This window comes from Myotis nattereri, assembly GCF_964212035.1.
Source record: "Myotis nattereri genome assembly, chromosome: 2".
In the NCBI taxonomy this organism is placed as follows: Eukaryota; Metazoa; Chordata; class Mammalia; order Chiroptera; family Vespertilionidae; genus Myotis; species Myotis nattereri.
This window is the reverse complement of record NC_138076.1, coordinates 99,940,231-99,962,104: the sequence shown is the minus strand read 5'-3', so window position 1 is coordinate 99,962,104 and position 21,874 is coordinate 99,940,231. Positions and strand designations below refer to the sequence as shown.

The 21,874-nt window shown below is 41.1% G+C and overlaps 1 protein-coding gene across 1 annotated transcript in view; it reads right to left on the bottom strand.

Annotated features, from left to right (window-relative positions):
• The window catches only part of NBEA (neurobeachin), a gene marked incomplete at its 5' end in the record, with an annotated part of 948,936 nt that overhangs the window by 166,746 nt on the left and 760,316 nt on the right, over positions 1-21,874 (bottom strand). The window contains one exon of the mRNA XM_081083035.1: positions 15,417-15,532. Within this exon, the coding sequence (XP_080939161.1) occupies positions 15,417-15,532 (116 nt within the window). The remainder of the gene's footprint in view (positions 1-15,416; positions 15,533-21,874) is intronic.

Sequence of the window (21,874 nt, the reverse complement as noted above, 5' to 3'; positions counted from 1 at the left end):
TTAATGTTCTTTGAAAATTTAAAAAACACGTGGTTCAAAATAGTGAAATAAATCACACCACGCTCCTAAGTAAGACTTGTATGCAGTTTTAAAAATCATGCCTTCAAAGAATACTCAATGAAACACAAAAGTAGAATCTGAGCCTATCTGTGTAGCAGGTTCTAAATGATATGCCTCACACAGAAAAAGAAAAAGAGAAAAACCACCAAAACGTTACCTTTGATACTTATGAATGATTTAATTTTTTAATTATATTTTTCCATATTTCTAATTTTCTACAATGAGTATTTATTAAATTTATAAATATAACAAAGGTCATAAAAACATTTGTGAGCTTTTAGGTATCTTTTTAAAAATTTATGGTTTCTGAATATTTGGCAAACTTCTTTTACTATGTAAAGTATCTTTACAAAATTTACATACATACAGTAAAATGTGTGTTTATATATATAAAATTATGTATATACTAGTAGCCCGGTGCAAGAAATTCGTGCACATTGAAAGGGAATTAATTGCCCTAACCGGTTTGGCTCAATGGATAGAGCATCAGTTTGCGGACTCAAGCGTCCCAGGTTCAATTCCGGTCAAGGGCATGTACCTTGGTTGCGGGCACATCCCCAGTGGGAAGTGTGCAGGAGGCAGCTGATTGATGTTTCTATCTCATTGATGTTTCTAACTCTCTATCCCTCTCCCTTCCTCTCCGTAAAAAATCAATAAAATATATTTTTTTAAAAAGGAAATTAATTAGCAGAGATATTTTAATATTGCTATTTGCTCTTTCTCTGTAATAGAAGTATGAGAGATGAAAGGAAATTAGTAAAATGTATATGAAAATAATATATAAATTTATGAATAAATAAACAGCAACAAAAGAATATACCAACAACAAAGGCATGATATAAAAACGACAAAAACATGATATGAAAACAACAAAAACATGATATGAAAACAACAAAATCATGATATAAAAACAACAGTGATGTAAACAATGACTGATAAAGTGATTAAACTTATTCTACTATCTCCCTGTACACCACATTAAGAGTGAAAACACTTTCAGAGTGCTTGACTAATTTCCCTTGTGATGAAGTACTTAGAACTTTAACTGTAACATCACGTGCTCTTCAAACTCGAGAGAAAGCAACATGTAACTGACCATGTGCAAAAACGGGTTCAGGTAGGAATATGCCTACTCTGTCTAGAGTTTGTCCTTGTGATTTATCAATAGTCATCACAAATGCTGGCATCACAGGAAACCGTCGTCGAATCAATTTAAATGGGAGGGCAGTGTCAGATGGGGACAAATTAATTCTTGGAATCAGAACAGCCTCTCCCTCTGCAGATCCTGTTAATACATCAGCTTCAATAATGTTAGTTCATAATCTTTTGATAATAAATCTGGTACCACTCCAAAGACCCCATTTACTATTGAGATTTCTCAACAGCAGGATGATTGCACCCACTTTCAATTGTAATTTATGACACAGCATTCCCAAAGGAGTAATACTAATAAGAAATTCGGAAGGATGGCAGCATAGGTAAACACCGGAGTTTGTTGCCTCGAACAACCACTTCAAAAATACAACTGAAAGATGCCAAAACCGGTTTGGCTCAGTGGATAGAGTGTCAGCCTGCAGACTGAAAGGTCCCAGGTTCGATTCCAGTCAAGGGCATGTACCTGGGTTGCGGGCACATCCCCAGTGGGAAATGTGCAGGAGGCAGCTGATCGATGTTTCTCTCTCATCGATGTTTCTAGCTCTCTATCTCTCTCCCTTCCTCTCTGTAAAAAATCAATAAAATATATTTAAAAAAAATACAACTGAAAGATGGAACGGACATCATCCAGAACCACAGGAAGGCTGGCTGAGTGGAAATTCTACAACTAGAAGGAAAGAGAAAAGTATACCGAAACTCAGAGGAAGCACAGTGTGGAAGTAAAATACTAAGGTGCGGAGGTGCATGTGGAGCGGGCTGGCGAATGAGGGCGTGGTTGTTGCTTTCAATCGGGAGGGAGTCTCAGGCTCTGAGCTCCAGTTCCGGGCGAGTCTCTAGGGACCCAGGCTCATAAGGTAGAAGCGGGACTGTCTGGCATCGGTCGGAACACAAGGGTAGCTTTCTCTCCCAGGGGCTTGCAGCGATTACCGGGACATTGAGAAGCAGAGCCTCTGCGGGCAGGACTGAGAGCAGCCATAACTGCTAGCCCTGCCCTGTCGATCCGTGGGACCCACCCCGCCCGAGCCCTGCAGGGAGGCTTTTGCTGGGTAGCCTCAGGCAAAGGCTAGATTAGCACCTCCTTAGAGATCCAGGAGCGAGGAAAAGCAGAGATCAGAGTGGGACCATCCAGTTTGTAGCTCCGTGGAACCATAAAGGACACACTCAGGGGGCAGGCTCAGTGAGCACCAAAGCCCCATTGAAGCAAGTCTTGCCCCAGAGGGGTGTTTCCAGCACAGAAGTTCTCCCACTGCAGACACAGCTGATTCTCACAGCCAATTGGCCTGGAGGTCAATTCCTCCCAGTGAACCTACAACAATTAAGGCTTAACTACAACAAGACTGTGCACAAAGACCACAAGGGGGTGCACCAAGAGTGTCCACCTCAGGAAATTGGGGAGGCTGAACCACTGGGCCCTAGAGGACACTTAGCACAGAAAACCACTTTATCAACACAGGGAAGCATAAAAAATGCGGAGACAAAGAAAAAGGACACAAATGACAGAAATGGAGAAAAGCAAACTACTGAATATAGAGTTCAAAACCACACTTTTAAGGTTTTTCAAGAATTTTATAGAAACAGCTGATAAACTTAATGAGATCCACAAGAAATCTAATGAGACTCTCGAGGTTGTGATAAAGGACCAACTAAAAATTAAGCATACACAGACTGAAATAAAGAATATTATACTGACTCCCAACAGCAGACTAGAGGATTGCAAGAATCAAGTCAATGATTTCAAATACGAAGCAAAAAACACCCAACCAGAAAAGCAAAATGAAAAAGGAATCCAAAAATACGAAGAAAGTGTAAGGAGCCTCTGGGACAGCTTCAAGCGTACCAACATCAGAATTATAGGGGTGCCAGAAGAAGAGAGAAAGCAAGATATTGAAAACCTATTTGAACAAATAATGACTGAAAACTTCCCCTACCTGGTGAAAGAAATAGACTTACAAGTCCAGGAAGCACAGAGAACCCCAAACAAAAGGAATCCAAAGAGGACCACACCAAGACACATCATCATTAAAATGCCAAGAGCAAAAGACAAAGAAAGAATCTTAAAAGCAGCAAGAGAAAGAAAGTCAGCTACCTACAAGGGAGTACCCATATGAATGTCAGCTGATTTCTCAACAGAAACTTTTCAGGCCAGAAGCGAGTGGCAAGAAATATTCAAAGTGATGAATGCCAAGAACCTACAACCAAGATTACTTTACCCAGCAAAGCTATCATTCAGAATTGAAGGTCAGATAAAGAGCTTCACAGATAAGAAAAAGCTAAAGGAGTTCATCACCACCAAACCAGTATTATATGAAATGCTGAAAGGTATCCTTTAAGAAGAGGAAGAAGAAGAAAAAGGTAAAAATACAATTTATGAACAACAAATACACATCTATCAACAAGTGAATCTGAAAATCAAGTGAATAATCTCATGAACAGAATGAACTGGTGATTATAATAGAATCAGGGGCATAGAAAGGGAGTGGACTGACTATTCTTGGGGGGGAAGGGGTGAAGGGGATGGGTGAAGAGACTGGACAAAAATCGTGCACCTATGGATGAGGACAGTGGGTGGGGAGTGAGGGAGGAGGGTGGGGTGGGAACTGGGTGGAGGGGAGTTATGGGGGGAAAAAGAGGAACAAATGTAATAATCTGAACAACAAAGATTTAATTAATAAAAATAAATAAAAAATAAATAAGTAAATAAATAAATAATTAGAAATTTCATGGGAAAATTTTCTTTTCAGCATCATCTGAGGAATCAATGGGATCATCACTCAAATATGTGTGAAAATCTTCATCAAGTATATCCAAATTTTCTTCATTTAATTTTTGAACATGCTCATTTTTTGGACAAAGAATTGCACATTTAGATATATTTTTAATATTATCTATAGCAGTGGTTCTCAATCTTGGCTGCACATTAGAATCACCTGGGAATATTTTTAAAATCCTGATTCCTGGGCTTCATCTTCTGGAAATTGTCTCTTTGTTATGGGGTGGGGCCACAACATTAGTAACAAAGAAACAGAATTTCTGGAGGATGAAGCCCAGAAATCAGGATTTTAAAAATATTCCCAGGTGATTCTAATGTGCAGCCAAGGTTGAGAACCACTTATCTATAGATATAGTATTTCCAAATTACCTTCAATAATAGATCCATTTCACTTCCATGCTCCACTCAGAGGGCGGGTTCCTGCCTGAAACCTAGCTCTGAGGGCGGGTCCTGCCTGAAACCTCCCCCTGAGGGTGGGTTCCTGCCTGAACCTCATCCTCCAAAAAACAGCTGGGGGAGGGCGCGGCTGTTTCCAAGATGACCGCTGCAGGACTGACTTCCCTGTGGTTGGACGCATTTCTGGCCATGATGTTAAACCCAGGGTTTTTATATAAGTAGATTAAAACTTTATTGTGGGGAGCCGCTACAGTGTTTTGGACACGTTCAAGCCTTGGACTGATGAGAGGGCACAGTCCTTTCATTGCCATGTGCAAGTTTCAGATTGGAGGGCAGGGCCCTCTTAGCACAATTATAGCCAACAGCTATAGTTGTAAGTTTGAACCTATGGTCTGAACACGTAGCCCCACATGCCTGAGTGATGTAGGCTTGATAGAGTTCAGGTGCATGTAGTTGAGTAGGATTGAAACCCAGGAGAATGTTGTAAACATCTTGATCACCCCCTTACTTTGCCTCATGGCATCTGCTATAAAATAAAAACACGGCTGTGGGCGTGGTTGCTGTCTCTCAGAGAAGCAGCATCCCACCAAGACCTGGCTTTCATTCTCTTGTCTGTCTTTTCTAAGCCTTTCCGCCGCCCCCACTCAGGTTCACCCTTGACTGTGCTGGCGCGGCACACTTTATAAAGATATGCCTTCACGCTCTGAGGTCGGGTTCCTGCCTCAAACCCTGCCCTCACCGGAAACAGCTCCAGGAAACAGCTCGGGGGAGGGTGCAGCTGTTTCCAAGACAGCCCCTGCAGACTGACTTCCTTCTGCTTGATTGTGGTTCTGGTCTGGTTGTGATGTTACACCACCCAGGGTTTTTATATAAGTAGATACACATATCACATGAGAGTGAAAAAATCTAATAATGCATTAATACTCAGATACTATTACCATATACTTTATTGACTACCTGATTTTTAACAGCATACTGAAAGAAGAAAGGCAAAAATGGCCCATTTTGACAGACCTCAAAAAATGGAGAGCAAGAAATGGGCCGTAAAATGTACTTTGTATTTTATGTTAAGATTAGAGGCCCGGTGCTCAAAATTCATGCACTGGGGTGGGGGTTCCCTCAGCCCAGCCTGAACCCTCTTGTAGTCTGGGACCCCTTGCTCCTTACCTCCTGTCTGCTCGTTGCTCCTTAGCGCTGCCGCAGAGGAGGGAGAGGCTTGCCATCTGTGAGCCTGGCTTCTGGCTGAGTGGCGCTCCCCTGGTGGGGGCACCCTGACCACCAGGGGGCATTTTCTGCATTGAACGTCTGCCCCCAGTGGTCAATGCGTATCATAGCGACCAGTCGTTCTGGTCATTCTACTGTAATGGTCACTTAGGCTTTTATTATATAGATGATAGTTTAGAGAAAGTATATCTGAGAATATAAGTCAGTAAATAAAACCTTTTAATAGAAAATGCAAATTTCAGTCACATTCCCCTTTACTTTGAAAACAGTGAAGTCAGAAAAGATTGTTTCACCATCTCAATCAGTTTCAATTCTGTAACTCTACTTTTTAACCGGGAAATTTAAAGAATACATCACCAGGAAATTTTAGTGAATTCACATAATAGATTACAAAACCATGCAAAAACTTATGAAGTATAAATATTAAATCAGTTCAACTTGATGGATATTTACTGAGCAAAACTTTTTTTAGTGATCTTATGATTTCATTGGAAAGATAAGATCTATATAATAAAAGCCTAAGCAACTGTTACAGCGGAATGACCAGAACGACTGGCCTCTATGATGCGCACTGACCACCAAGGGGCAGACGCTCAATGCAAGAGCTGCCCCCTGGTGGTCAGTGTGCTTCCATGGGGGAGCGCAGCTCAGCCAGAAGCTGGTCTCACGGCTGGTGAGTACAGTGGCGGTGGTGGAAGCCTCTCCCACCTCCGCGGCAGAGCTAAGGAGCAGCAACATGTAGGCAGTAAGCAGCATGGGGTCCCGGACTGCGAGAAAGGCTGGGCTGAGAGACCCCGCAACCCCAGTGCATGAATTTTGTGCACCAGGCCTCTAGTATATACAAAAAATGCTAAGGACACACTACCATAAGTGCCAAAATGTGTGATATGACAAACACTATTATAGAACATGTGAGTGCTATTGCAGATTAGTATAATTAGTAGATATGTTTTTTAAAGAATATAGATATAGTACAGTGGTTCTAAAAATGTGTTCCCTGGATCAGTGGCATAGCATCACCTGGAGTCTTGTTAGAAATACAAATTCTTGAGCCCCACCCCAAACCTATTGAATCAGAAGTTCTGAGGATGAGGCTCAATGATAGCTAGCCCTCTTGGTGATTGTAAGGCCACCAGTGTTTTGGATGCTGGGTTGAAGGCTATGTTGCTAGTGTTGTGGCTGGTGCTACTCAGCCAAGTCCCTCTCCAGGAGTCACCACCATCAGAAGAGAGCCCTCTAACCTATGGTTCCATATCTCTACCTAATCACTGCTGAGTGGAGTAATGAAGGCCTGACCACCTTGCTTCATGGCAAAACAACTCCGAAGCTATATTCCAGTTCCTGGCTCCCTGTTGGATCTGCTGAGGTCTTTGTAGCAACTACCTTGGGGTTCAATTTCTCTTTCTACCCAGTCCTACTTTCTTCACTCCCCCACAGATGTCAACTCCAAAGATACTCTCCAATAAATGTCCTGCACGCAAATCTTTGTTTTGGAGTCTGTTTCTCTGGATCTGAGACCTGCTAAAAACAGTACCAGATCATTGTGGGCCCACTTCTAGTATCTGCACAAGTCAAAACAATAAATGAACTTCAAAAGCCTCGACTTTTTTTCCTCAAGAGCTTCTTTTGATGAAATTATTTAAAAACATTATTTAGATTTTTTTAAGGCAGTTAATAGATTAAAGCTAATGACTAGAAGTGAAATTGAATGGTGCCATGAGTGCCTTACACAATCTAGTACAGTAGTTGAGTAAAGCTCTAGAGCCAAACCTACCTAGAATAGGTAGTTTGATTCTACATTAGACTCCTGACTTCATCACTTTTCAGCTCTGAGTTAGACAAGTTATTTAACTTCTCTGTACCTTATTACCTCATTTGTGAAATGGAGATAAAAATAGAACTTAACTCTTGGGTTACTGCTGGGACTAAATGAGTTAATATACATAAAGCACTTAGAATAATATTTAGCACATTGCAAATTGCTCAGTGAGTATTAACAATTATTTACAATTTTTCTTTCTTTTTTAAATATATTTTTATTGATTTCAGAGAGGAAAAAAGAGGGAGATATAGAAACATCGATGATGAGAGAGAATCATTGATCAGCTGCCTCCTACATACCCCACACTGGGGATCCAGCTCACAACCCAGGCATGTTGCCGTGACCAGGAACGGAACCAGTGACCTCTCAATTCCTGGGCTGATGCTCAACCACTGAGCCGCACTGGCCAGCCTGGGCTATTTACTATTTTTGGAATGTTGATATTAATATTAAAAATGTTTCAAAAAGAAATAATGAAACCAAACAAAGAAACAATAAAAATATTTATTTTTTCTGAATCTTGATATTAGGAATAACTAAAGATATTTTTTTAAAAGACTATCCTATCTAATAAAAGAGATACATGATAATTAGCCGTATGTCCGCTACCCTTCCCATTGGCTAATCAGCGAGATATGCAAATTAACTGCCTTCTAAGATGGCGGCCGGCAGCCAGGCAGCTTGAAGCTAACATAAGGCTTGCTTGCATCAGTGATGGAGGATTCCAACGTTCCCCGCCTTCCTTGCTGGCCTCTGAGCTTGCATTTTTTTACAATGTTACAAATATAGAAGCTAAACAAAACCCCAGAAACCTGCTTTCAGCCAACCAGGATCTCAGAGCTGGAGTTGATACAGTGTTTCAATTATAGAATCCAAACAAACCAGATACCTGCTTTCAGCAGCAGAGGCCTCAGAGCTGGAGCCAGAGCTAAAGCTGGCCCAGAATAAAAAAAGAAAAGAAAAAAAGGAGCATTTGGGAGCTTCAGTCACCCCCAGCCTGAAAACAGCCCTCAGCCCCTCACCCAGACTGGCCAGGCACCCCAGTGGGGACCCCCACCCTGAAGGGTGTGTGACCAGCTGCAAACAGTCATCATCCCCTCACCCAGGCTGGCCAGGAACCCCAGTGGGGACCCTGACCCTGATCCAGGACACCCTTCAGGGCAAACCAGCCAGCCCCCACCCATGCACCAGGCCTCTATCCTATATAGTAAAAGGGTAATATGCCTCCCAGCACTGGGATCAGCGGAGCCGCGAGGCCTCCTGGCACCAGAATCAGCATGACGGGGGGCAGCACCCAAACCCCCTGATCACCCTGCAGCTCTGTGTGTGACAGGGTGCGGCGCCCCAACCCCCTGATCGGCCCTGCTCTGTGGGTGATAGACGGCAGCACTCCAACCCCCTGATCCACCCTGCTCTGTGTGTGACAGGGGGCGGTGCCCCAACTCCCCTATCGGCCCTACTCTGTGCGTGACAGGGGGGAGCTCCCAAACCCCCTGATTGGCACTGCTCTGTGCGTTACAGGGGGCAGCGCCCCAACCCCCTGATGGGCCCTGCTCTGTGCATGATAGGGTATGGAGCCCCAACTCCCCTGATGGGCCCTGCTCTGTACGTGACACGGGGTGGCGCCACAACCTCCCCATCAACCCTGCCTTGAGTGTGACAGGGGGCGGTGCCCCAAACCCCCAATTGGCCCTGCTCTGAGCCCGATCAGGGGCTGCACCTAGGGATTGGGCCTGCCCTCTGCCACCCGGGAGCAGGTCGTTATCTCCCAAGGGGTCCCAGACTGCGAGAGGGCACAGGCCGGGCTGAGGAACACCCCTCCACCCCCAGTGCACAAATTTTTGTGCACTGGGCCTCTAGTGATAAAATATAAACCAACCATTTCTGGTTTTGGATTACTTAGGAAATTTATCAATATAAATGCTAACATCCTTTCAAGAAATGATAAATCTTGTTTCAATCAATTGACTTAAATTAGTGTAGTTGAACAATAACTGTATTCTTAAAACTGTAGTATGTAACATGATTATTTAGTGGAACCCATGTTAGTAAAAGTGATGTTGTTATAATTAAATATCTTTATTCTGCCCTTTATTCTAGGATCCTCAGAGAACTCTGAAAAGTGTTCCAAAATTAAGAGATGAATGAATAACAGTATTCTCCACAATTCAGGAAAACAGCCAATTCTAATTACTTCCCTAACAAGTACTCAATCTTGGCTTTAGTGAAGCTTCTCTATGAAACCATCATCCAACTCTTCAATGCTGGTGCTTAGTACAAACTGGCACTCTCACTTAAAACTTCAGGATGCTGGCAAAGGAAGAATTAGCAGGATTATAACCAGGAACAGTACCTCAAGATGTTTATATTCATAACCTTTTCCAATTGTCATTCTACTTCTGTATAAAGGTTTATTTTGTCAGGATAGTCATCTATGCATGACAAAATCCTTCGAGTTAACTTATAACCCATCTTTTCTATGAAGTTTCCTTTGACTAGACTATATCATCCTATTCTCTAAACTTTTATTATAGATAATGGCACTTTAATTGCATGCTTTCTTATATATTCTAAATGTATTTAAATGCAAATACTGTTCTGATAATTAGATCTTAAATGGCTAGAGGGATGGTGCTTAAATATGATACATCAGAAACAACTAGAAGACTAGTTAAAATGCAGATCTCTGGGCCCCGCTCCCAGAGTTTTCTAATTCAGTAGGTTTGAGAAGGAGCCTGAGAATTTGCACCTAACAATCCCTCAGGTGATACTGGTTCTGCAGGTCTGGGGACAATGCCAACCATTCACCTGGAGCATATTACAGTGACTCCTACTTTTGTAGAATGACATCATACTTCTCTCTGTCATTTATTCTTCATTCCACATTTTCTTTTTTCTTGGAATGTCCTCTGCTTACTTTCTAGTGAATTCTTACTCATATTTCAATTTCTAATTTAAGTGTCTTCTAAAAGAAGCTTTCTCTGATCTCTTGGTTGTAAGTAATGCCTCTAAATCTGTGACTCCAAATGGCTTTGTATACTCTCCAATTGTAATAATTATCACTTTTTAATGGAATCACTGGTGTACATGTATCTTTCCCTAACGTATTATACTATGATCTCTTCAAAGGCAGAAACTATACTTTTCTTTCCTTCACAGTGTCATTGCCAAATAGAGTGTGTGTTCAGTAATACTTACTAAAAGGATGAACAAATTTACTTCATGTCTAGAGTCCTGTCATACTCTCCTAAGAGCTCTCCCTAACTTTAAGCTATTTCATTTCTAATTCATGCCATACATAGATACCAGTTTAATTGTCCTAAAGATCCATACTGCATCCTCTTCAATTGCAAAGCTATACTAACTCCTAAAAATCTAAGATCAGGGTCTTTACAATCTGGTTCTTACTTATAGTTACAACTAGTAGCCCAGTGCACAGATTCACACACATTGAAAGGAAATTAATTAGAAGAAATATTTTAATATTGCTATTCGCCCTTTCTCTATAATAGAAGTGTCAACCAAATTCACGATCGACAATGACAGATTGAAATACATGCGTGTGATTTGCACCAGTGAGAGCTTTATATGTATTGTGCATGTGAGAGTCAACATTTATTTTTAAATTGCCAGTGCATGTCATATGTAGTGGCCGGCTGGTCGATTGGGTTGTCGGACAGATGTACGGTCGGTCACTTAGCTTTATATATATATATATACTTTATATATATATATATACTAGTATATATATATATATATATATATATAGTATATATATACTATATATATATATATAGTATATATATACTATAAATATATAGTATATATATATACTATATATTTATATATATATATATACTAGAGGCCAGGTGCACGAATTTGTGCATGGGTGAGATACAGCCAGCCCACCCCAATGGGGGCCTATTAGGGGCGGGGCAGACAGGAGGAGGCGCAGCAGGTGGTTGGCCTTCCAGCCCACCCCTGATCGGGGAGTTAGGGGGCCAATCGGTGGCCAGGCCATCTGTGGGGGGGTCTGATCGGGACCCAGATCAGGCTGGTTGGCTATCACAGTGAATGTCATAGCCACCAGTCATTCTGGTCGTTCTGCTGTTCCATCACTAGGCTTTTATATATATAGATAGATATTATCTCCCACTATTCTTTGTTTTTAGCCAAGATGTGATACTCATGTCCATTGAATGCCTCGCACATATTCAGTTGGCAGAAATTTGTAAAGCTCTGCCTTTTTTCTCCCCAAACACATTTGTTTAAAATTCCTCCACTCTGCTTAGCTTTTGTAGTACTCACTCTTTATAACACTTTTCAATATTTAATACAGCTGTCTTAAAATGCTCTCTTATTTATGTTCACTTCATTTCCCACCAAGTTGCAAGTGCTCAGAGTTCCTAAACCTATTTTATACTTCATCTTATCTCCCTCTATACAATAGACAGGCTTTAATGTTTAGTTATAATTATTGTAAAGAAAATGCCCAACATATTCTTTAAAAATAATTCAGTAGCCTATAAATTTTTTGTCATCAAATAAAACAGATCCAATGATTCAAAAGAGATTAAGAAGACACTTAAATTTCCCTCATGATCATGCTCTGGCTTAAAACCCAAAGACCTTACCAACCAGAAAAAAAGTCTATACTATTCAGGTGCAGCTACAAAAGGGATCACAGTGTTATCACTATTCAAACCTCAATATTTCTAGAGCTAGACAGAGAATGAAGTGAATGGTGGTTATAGGTGTGGTACTGTACCATATTGTGAGAAATAAATCTGACACCGGTAAAATGTAGTGGGAAGGGATGGAATCTAGAAGAGTCCTTTAGCAGTAAACTAGATAACATCCCATCTAGAGAGATAGAAGAGAATCCCATCTTAGAATAGCAGAATTATTTAATAAAAATGCCAGTTCAACTGGAAATTGAGTTGGGCATGATATTTATTACTCTGTCTTCCAGTTTTATCCAACAGTTACAAATAGCTAGCACAGCCAATGAAAAAAATCATATGCTCATCTAAGACATAAGGTAGACAATGAATCTTGATAGATCTTTCAAGAATAGATAACAAAAATCCTAACACAAGGAATATGGAAAAATAACTGCTGAAGAATGGAAGAAGCACATAATCCTGAAAAATCAGGAAAAGATCCATGTAGCTGACAAGAACATTTTGATAGTCTGAAGTCCTTCTTTATGGAAAAATATATGAACTTTAGTAAACAAGAGTTTAATAATAACATGGATTCTGGGTAGTAAATTATATTGAAAAAAATAAGCAATGAATGAGAAGGAAATTGAGTTAAAATTTTTATCTTAGATAGTAGTGATTTAAAATGTTGACTAATTTTTTAATTAAAAAATGAAATATATTTTAAAGGGTTTTAAAAAATTTAAACATATCTCTAGGATAATTAATTATAAGATGCCTACATTCTAAGTCACTAAAAAAATGGGCAAAAAAGTATCGATATTATCAAAAAACCCAAAACAATATATAAAAGCAAGAAAACATTAAAAACAAGATGATGATAAAAGATCAAACATATCACTTATTACAATAGATGCAAACATAATAAATATGACTACTGAAAGATTAAAAGTCCAAGATAAACCTTGAAGTCCCACCCATAATACACAAAAGTTGGTAGCTCTGAAATTCTACCCCTCTTCCCTTTGGCATTGAAGCTTATGCTCTCTATTACATCATGCTGTATACCTAAAAATGCTAAGAAATTAAGTTCTTTACATTTTGGATATTTAAGTTTATTCTATCTATATATGTAAATAATATGTGCTAATAACTAGCATAACACTGTCTTTTTATCTTTGAACTAGTAAGTAGGTTTAAGATATATTATGTAAACTAATATATGAATACTTATATAGATAATATATCATGAAGATATCAGAAGAAATGTATATAATGGGCATGTGTATATAAAATATACAATGAAATTTAACATATTTAATAAAATAGTCCTTTGGCTCTATCACTAGTATCTTATTAGTAAATGCACTAAAATTACAATATTTATTAAATTATTAAAATGCAAAACATTTCAAACTTCTTTGTCCCTTTCTGTTGACAAATTGAGTACTTTTGCCTATCAATTTAACACATATCTATCATTCATATTCAATATATACCTTTAGTATTTATATTCACATATAGATGATAGATTTATCCTATCTAATAATAGACAAACATGGTAATTGACTGTACCTTCGCTACACACCCACTGGCTAATCAGCGCAATATGCAAATCAACCACCAACAAAGATGGTGGCTAATTTGCATACTGCAGGCAGGGCGGGACAGTGCGATCTGCCCACCCTGCCACCAGCCACCGCCTGCTGGGCCTGCTGTCCACATGCGCAACCCAGCGGGCGGCGGGGCAGGGCGGGCGGATCGCAATCCACTGCGCCTCGCCCCGCCCTGCCACCTGCCGGGCTTGCAGTCATGGGCGCAGCCCGGCGGCCAGAGGGGCCTACAGTCTGTGTGCATGACCTGGTGGCTGGTGGGGCCTGCAGTCTGTGTGCGTGGCCCAGCGGTCCGCCCCACACCATCTCCCACCAGGCCTGCCAGCTGTGTGCGCGGCCCGGCGGCCAGCAGGGCACGGCGGATCACGTTCCACCTGCCTTGCACCCCACCCACTCCCACTGCCTGCTAGGTCTGCTGTGTGCGGTAGGCAGCGGGGCAGGGTGGCACGGCAGAGGGCCTGCCATCTGCGACCCAGAGCAGGATCTGGTCCTGCCATCTGCCACCCGGGGAGCTGGCCTAAGCCATCAGGTGGTTATCTCCCAAGGGGTCCCAGACTATAAGAGGGCACAGGTCCGGCTGAGGGACAACCCCCACCCCCTAGCCCCCCCACCCACCGCCAGTGCACAAATTTTTTGTTCACCGGGCCTCTAGTAAAGAATAATAATACACAGTAATCCTTTTAAGTGGTAATTCGGAGAACACAGCTCCATATGCATATTTCTGACCATGCATTTATAACAGAACAATAATAATGTAATTATTTAAATTCATTTGATTGCAAAAAGTTTGGTAGCACCTGATTTACAAAAGTAAACTGTAATTCAACCTGAATAAGGGCTTTTTGAGGCTTAACTTTAGGAAAAAAGAAAGAGGTACTGCCCTAACCAGTTTGGCTCAGTGGATAGAGCATTGGCCTGTGGAATGAGGAGTCCCAGATTTGATTCTGGTCAAGGGCATGTACCTTGGTTGTGGGCACATCCCCAGTGAGGGGTGTGCAGGAGGCAGCTGATCGATGTTTCTCTCTCATTGATGTTTCTAACTCTCAATCCCTCTCCCTTCCTCTCTGTAAAAAAATCAATAAAATACATTTTTTTAAAAAAAGAAAAAGGTACTTAAATCTCATAGAGATGTTTAACCACTGACAACCACTGATTTATCAGAAAATAGAACCACTACCCTCTTTTAATTTATAAGCATGGTACTACCAAGGTTGATGGCAGTCACTCATCATTTAGAAATATAATCTGATTTTATATTTTTATTTGAAGATTTTAAGTAAAATAAAAAAAAAAAATGCTGTGACCCAATCATGTCATAATCCAGGCGACATCTGTACTAGGAAGAATCCTGTTGTTATTCTCCTGTCTATCTGCTATTGCTGAGAATGACAAAACAGTGAAATTACATTTTCCCATTATTATTTCCAGTCACTCTCTGGCAATGGTTTGTTGACTCTAATAAACCTTCAGACAAATCTGTCAGCAAAGAAAATAGCAGAGGACAGCAGGGAAAAGCTTCTTCAACAATAAATGCATCTAAAACCTTGGTACTGGCTTGTATAATTTCTGATAACATTTCATGTGAGTGCTTCAATATTTAGTCTAATGCTGCATTTGAATTCCAAAGAGGAAAATGTATTCCATAAAGTCACATTACCCATGATTTTGATGAATATAAACAGATTATGAGATTAAAGAATGAGATGTCTTACCTGCTATTGTATTAAGAAACATCAAATACTCAAAGTTTGAAATTTCCCGTCTTTGCCATCGCTGAGTCATGTTGGAAGATTTATAAAGTTGTCGAGGAGTGGCCAGTGATATCCTCCTAACAGTTAAGTAAACCATAACAAACATAAGTTCTTTTAACTCATTACTTTAAAAATTCAATATCAACTAATACATTTAAAATAATTTAGAATAAATAATAAAATGTTTAAATAATTTAAAATATCTATGGTTTATCCTTCTTAGATAAATTTTTAAAATATTTCAATTATAGATATTAGCAATATTAAAAATTCTATAATAGAGCAGATATGTAATTACTCAGGATAAACAATATGAAAGCACCTATTTGAATAATATGGTTGCAAATGGGTATTTTACAAGTTAACAATACCAAAAATGTGAACCTACATTCAAAATAAGTCAAAATATCTTGTAAACAACATAGGAAATCTACTCCATGCTAAGAAGCCAGATAGTCTGGTATTAGCTAATAGGTATTTGACTTAAACCTTATATAATAATGGCTCCACACACAGTGTGCCCACATGCATAGTCTATTCCCATACAACTCATATTTCTCTGATGATATACAAAACAAACAAATGGGAAATTGTATGAATTCAGAAGATATACAAGAACTAGAGACCCAGTGCACAAACTTCATGCACTGGTAGGGTCACTAGCGGCTGCCGGCTGCCAGGTGCTGTCGGAACTCCATCCTTTCCCCTCGTCACCTGCCGCCACTGCTGCCACCGCCAGCCAGGGCCTCCCTCCCTTCCCCCAGATGAATTCCCGGATGAACTCCCAGTCGAGGGGACAATTTGCATACTACGCTTTATTATATAGGATAGTCTGAGGGAGTAAATCAGGATAAACTGTGTAAATTATCAAACTCTCAAGGTTCAATGTATTTATCTAAAAAATAATGAAAAGTGGCTGTATTTGTAAAAGTATGATAAGGCTAATGAGTTTCTAAAATGATCACCAGTTAAAGCAGATGTTCCCAGATTTTTTCAATTCATGCTGCCCTTCATGTCTCAAGAATTATTTTCATGGTGCCCCTGGCCCAAGAGAAACACCTAAAGTTCTATTTATTAAGTACTTAAGTCTAAATACCTTAATAAATATTTAAGTGTTAACAACTTCATAGATGTTTGAAAATATACTACATATTGAAAGGAAAATAATATTTTTATTTTATTTTTTTAATAACCACAATTGCTAAATGGATGTGCACCTGTTGGACATTTCACAGCTTTTTAATCCTGGAAGTCCTATCTGATGCCACCACCTGCATTTCCTTTTCCACATTAAACATTAATGCAGTACTTGTTTTTTTGTTGTGATTTGTTTTTCACAAAGTTAAGATGTCAAGAATACAGTGCTACCTAATGTTGAAACTTAAAACTAACTCCAGCTAAGAGTTTGTGTGGTAGCTTCACAGATACTGTTGTTTCCCTAAAAAATACAAAATGCCCTGCAAGCGTTCCTATGAATTCACTGTGACGTCCAGGGTTTCCAGGAACTGTGGACTTAAGACTATTTTTGTCATTCATGTATTATTATCTGGTATTTATGTTCAAATGAAATTTCAATAGACATTGTCTTTTATGTAATAGGAGCTAAATATATGTTGGTTAAGGAAAAGGAAGGAGGGATGTAGGATGGGATGGAATGCATTATCTCAAATTCAAATCTGAATTAAGAATTTTAAGAATAATTATGTGTAACTCCATGTTTAAAACATCAACTTAATAAAATTGTAGCAGTCTGGTCTCATATTATTCCTAGTTATACATATCTACACTAATAAAAGAGAAAAATGGTAATTGGCGTACGACGATACCCTTTTCATTGGCTAATCAGGGCTATATGCAAATTAACTGCCAACTATGATTGGCAGTTAACTGCCCACTAAGATTGGCAGTTAACTGCCAACAAGATGGCGGCTAATTTGCATATGTAGGCACAATGCAGGGAGGCGAAAGGGAAAGCAGGAAGAAGCCCCCTGCCACTGACAGTGATAGGAAACCCAGTGGGGAAGCTAAGAGCCATGATGGGAGAATCAGGCACCTTTGCCGCCCTGGCCAGTGATAGCAGGAAGTAGGGGTGGAGCCAGCGATGGGAGCTGGGCACGGTCGAAGCTGGCAGTCCCGGGAGCTAGGGGTCCCTTGCCTGGGCCTAAAGCGGAGCCCACGATCGCGGGGCAACTGCAGCTGTGGGTCCCTGCTGCCCGGGCCGGATGCCTAGGCCAGAGGCATTAGGCCTGGGCAGGGGCGGAGCCTGCAACCACGGGGAGCTGGGGGTCCCCTGCCCAGGCCTGACACCTCTGCCAGAGGCCTCAGGCCTGGTCAAGGGGCCGATCTGGTGATTGGTGATCGGAGGGTGATGAGGGTCAACTCCTCTGGCCGAGGCATCAGGCCTGGGTGGGGGGCGGAGCTGGGGATTGGGGGGATATGATGGTCCCCTTGCCCAGGCCTGAAGCCTGGGTCAGAGGCGTCAGGCTTGGGCGGGGGGTAGAGCAAGCGATCAGAGGGAGATGGGGGTCCCCTGCCCAGGCATGATTCCTGGGCCAGAGGCCTCAGGCCTGGGTTGGGGGCAGAACCAGTGATGGGGGGAAATGAGGGTTCCCTGCCCAGGCCTGACGCCTCTAACAGAGGCGTCAGGCCTGGGCAAGGGGCTGATCCTGCAATTGGAGGGTGATGGCGGTCAACGCCTGAGGGCTCCCAGTATGTGAGAGGGGGCAGGCTGGGCTGAGGGACACCACCACCCCCCCACACCCAGTGCATGAATTTCGTGCACTGGGCCCCTAGTCTATAATAATAAAAGCATAATATGCAAATCGACCAAACAGCAGAATGGCCATCTGGATGACCTTCCAAATGACCACACTATACATACACTGGCACCAGGCCAGCCAAGGCTGATGCGATGCGATTGGTCGGGGGGCCCCGCCATCACCCCATGATCACCCCGCAGAGGGAAGCCCATGCCAGCCAAGCGATCACACCCACACCTGTCACCCACAGAGGGAAGTGACCAGTGGCAGCGGCAGAGGGGGCAGCATCACACAGATGGCAAGCAGTGGCAGTGACAGGGGCGGGGCCAGCTTCCAGCAGTTGGGGGAAGGAAAGCCCTGATAGGCCCTGATCACCAGCCAGGCCTAGGAACCCTACCCAAAGGGTCCAGAATTGTGAGAGGGCACAGGCCAGGCTGAGGGACATCCCCCACCTGTGCATGGATTTTGTGCACCAGACCTCTAGTTTGAGATAATAGGCCCTATTAACTTGCTAAGAACCTCACGTCTAATGATTCCTGTAATTGCAATGGTACATGGTATACATATTTCATACTTTAATTCTATTATGCAGTGCATTTTCAATCTATAATAATAAAAGCATAATATGCTAGTTAGACCGGACGTCCTTCTGGATGACCTTCTGGAAGAAGCCATGGTGGTGGAGGCCAAGACAAAGGCAACCGCTGCACTGGGCGGGGGCTGAGGCAGAGGCGGCAGAGGACCCTGTCCGCAGCCGCAGCTGCCTCTGCTTCGGCCCCCATGGCAGCAGGGGCTTAGTTCCTTGCAAGAATTTTGTGCATCAGGCCTCTAGTTAATTTATAATATGCGCTCCATGGAGCTATCTAAAGGACTTCCACATTTTTATCCATTCTGGCACCAACATTCAAAATTTTCCCAGGTCCACTTCCACCCACACAACTATTTTATGTTACAAAATTTCATCCTGATTCATAGCAACATGCTAAAATGTTTTCTGAATTATCAAATAATTAGTAAACTATGCTTAGCGTAATTTTCACTGTGCTACTATTATAACCATACTAGAGGCCTTGTGCATGAAAATTCATGCATGGGGGGGGGGGTCCCTCAGCCCGATCTGCACCCTCTCGCAATCTGGGACCCCTCAGGGGATGTCCACCTGCCAGCTTAAGCCCACTCCCCAGGGGAATGGGCCTCTGGCAGCCCAGGAGTCCTCGGGAGATGTCAGACTAATGGCTTAGGGCCTCTTCCACAGGGAGCAGGTCTAAGCTGTTAGTCAGACATCCTTAGATCTACCACATAGGTGGGAGAGGATCCTACCATCACCGCTGCGCTGGCCAGCCATGAGCTGGCTTCTGGCTGAGTGGCGCTCCCCCTGTGGAAACGCACTGGTCACCAGGGGGCAGCTTCTGCATTGAGCATCTTCCCCCTGGTGGTCAGTGCACATCATAGCGATTGGTCATTCCTGGTCGTTCCGCCATTAGGCTCAATTTGCATGTTATCCTTTTATTATATAGGATGCTTACTCTAATATGCAGTTGTTATTATTATAATCACATTCTTGCTAATCTGACTAAAATTCTTGCCTGCAGCACATTTAGTCTGCTAAAAGCTATGTATATAATAAAGTTTTGCATTCCTTTGTTGACATTTTGAATACGGACAATTTAAGAAGAAAATTGCTGGTCTGAAAATAATTCTTACCAAAACAATCAAAAACCAATGACCAAACAAACCCTGACAGGTATTTAAAAACCCAAATAGGGCCCTGGCCAGTTTGGCTCAGTTGGTTGGGTGTTGTTCCATACACCAAAAAGTTGTTGGTTCAATTCTGGGTCAAGGCACATGCCCAGGTTGCAGGCTCGATCCCCAGTCAATGCTCATGCTCACATCAATGTTTCTCTCTCTCCCTCTCTACAAAAATCAGTTTAAAAAAATCTTAAAATTTTTTTAAAACTCTAATAGGTATAAATAATGGGAATCATGAGAGAAAGTTGTCATTCTTAGAGTATACAATAATGAAGAAGAAAAATGTGGTCATAATTTATGAATTTAGAAAAGTAGATTATTATCAAGTTTAGGGAAAGGATCAGTTTTTCTTGTTTATTGCCTTCTTTCCCCCTATAAACTCACTGAGAGCAGGAACTAAGCTGTTTTACTTAAGTGTTATATCCATTGCACTTAGCAATACTTAGCATAATGGGGTCTCAATAAGTACATACTTAATGATTTGAATTATTGGTCATCTACCCTAACAGAAAAATGGCTAAAGGAAGATGTAATCCTCAAAAAATTAATTCAGTCATATGAAGAAGAAAATGGGAAATTAATAAAGCTATTCAAAATTCCTATAACAAAATTCCTAGATGTTTGAATGAGAATATTTGATACATATTTGGGCTACAGTATAATGCTTTTAGAATTAGGGGATAAGATAAAGGCAAAATTGCCTTCAAATAAAAAGTGTTAAGTGTCATAACAAATGATGACCACTTAAAATAATTGACCCTAAGACTACAGCCAGGTGTATCCTTAGTAAGTGAAGAATATAATTAAATCTAAAATTAATTGATTGTACTAACTATCTGAATAGAAAATACATTAATAAAGCAATGATAATCAGTATAGAGTACAGAAAATGGGCAAGTGTTTCTCCATCATTATGCAGGAGTGAAGGTATTTTTTTTATGAACAATGTGGGTCACTTTGATAGAGGACACAGAATAGAAATTATAAGAGAGTGAGCTATTGTTTTGGGCAACATAACTTATTTAAATAAAAAACTTCCTATCTGAAATATTGAATAAGAATCCCCTTGTTTTCATTTATTTTTTAAAAATGTATCTTTATTGTTGCAAGTATTATAGATGTCCCCCTTTTAGTTTTTGCAACTGACCCCTTCCAACCACCCCTCGCCACCTACCCACCCAAGCCTTCACTACTATTGTCTTGTGTCCAAGAGCTATGCATATATGCATATAAATTCCCAGGTTAATCTCTCTCCATATCCCAAACCCCACTTCCCTCTGAGATTCATGAGTCTGTTCCATGCTCCTATGTCTCTGGATCTATTTGTTCATCAGTTTATTTTCTTCATTAGATTCCACATATGAGTGAGATCATGTGATATTTATCTTTCTCTAACTGGTTTATTTCACTTAGAATAATACTCTCCAGGTCCCTCCATGCTGTCTCAAAGGGCAAGTATAGTATTTAAAGCTGCATAGTATTTCATGGTACAAATGTACCACAGCTTTTTTACCCACTCATCTACTGATAGGCACTTGGGCTGTTTGCAGATCCTAGCTATTGTAAATTGCACTTCTATGAACATAGGGGTGCTTATATTCTTTCTGATTAGTGTTTTGGGTTTCTTAAGATATACTCCTGGAAGTGGGATCATTGGATCAAATGGTAATTCCATTTTTAATTTTTTGAGAAAACTCCATACTGTTTTCCATAATGGTTGTACCAGTCAGCATTCCCACCAGCAGTGTACTAGGGTGTTCTTTTCTCCATATCCTTGCTAGCACTTGTCATTTGCTGATTTGTTGATGATAGCCATCCTGGCAGATGTGAGGTGATACCTCATTGTCATTTTTTGCATCTCTCTGAAGATCAGTGACTTTGAGCATTTTTTCATATGTCTCTTGGCCTTCT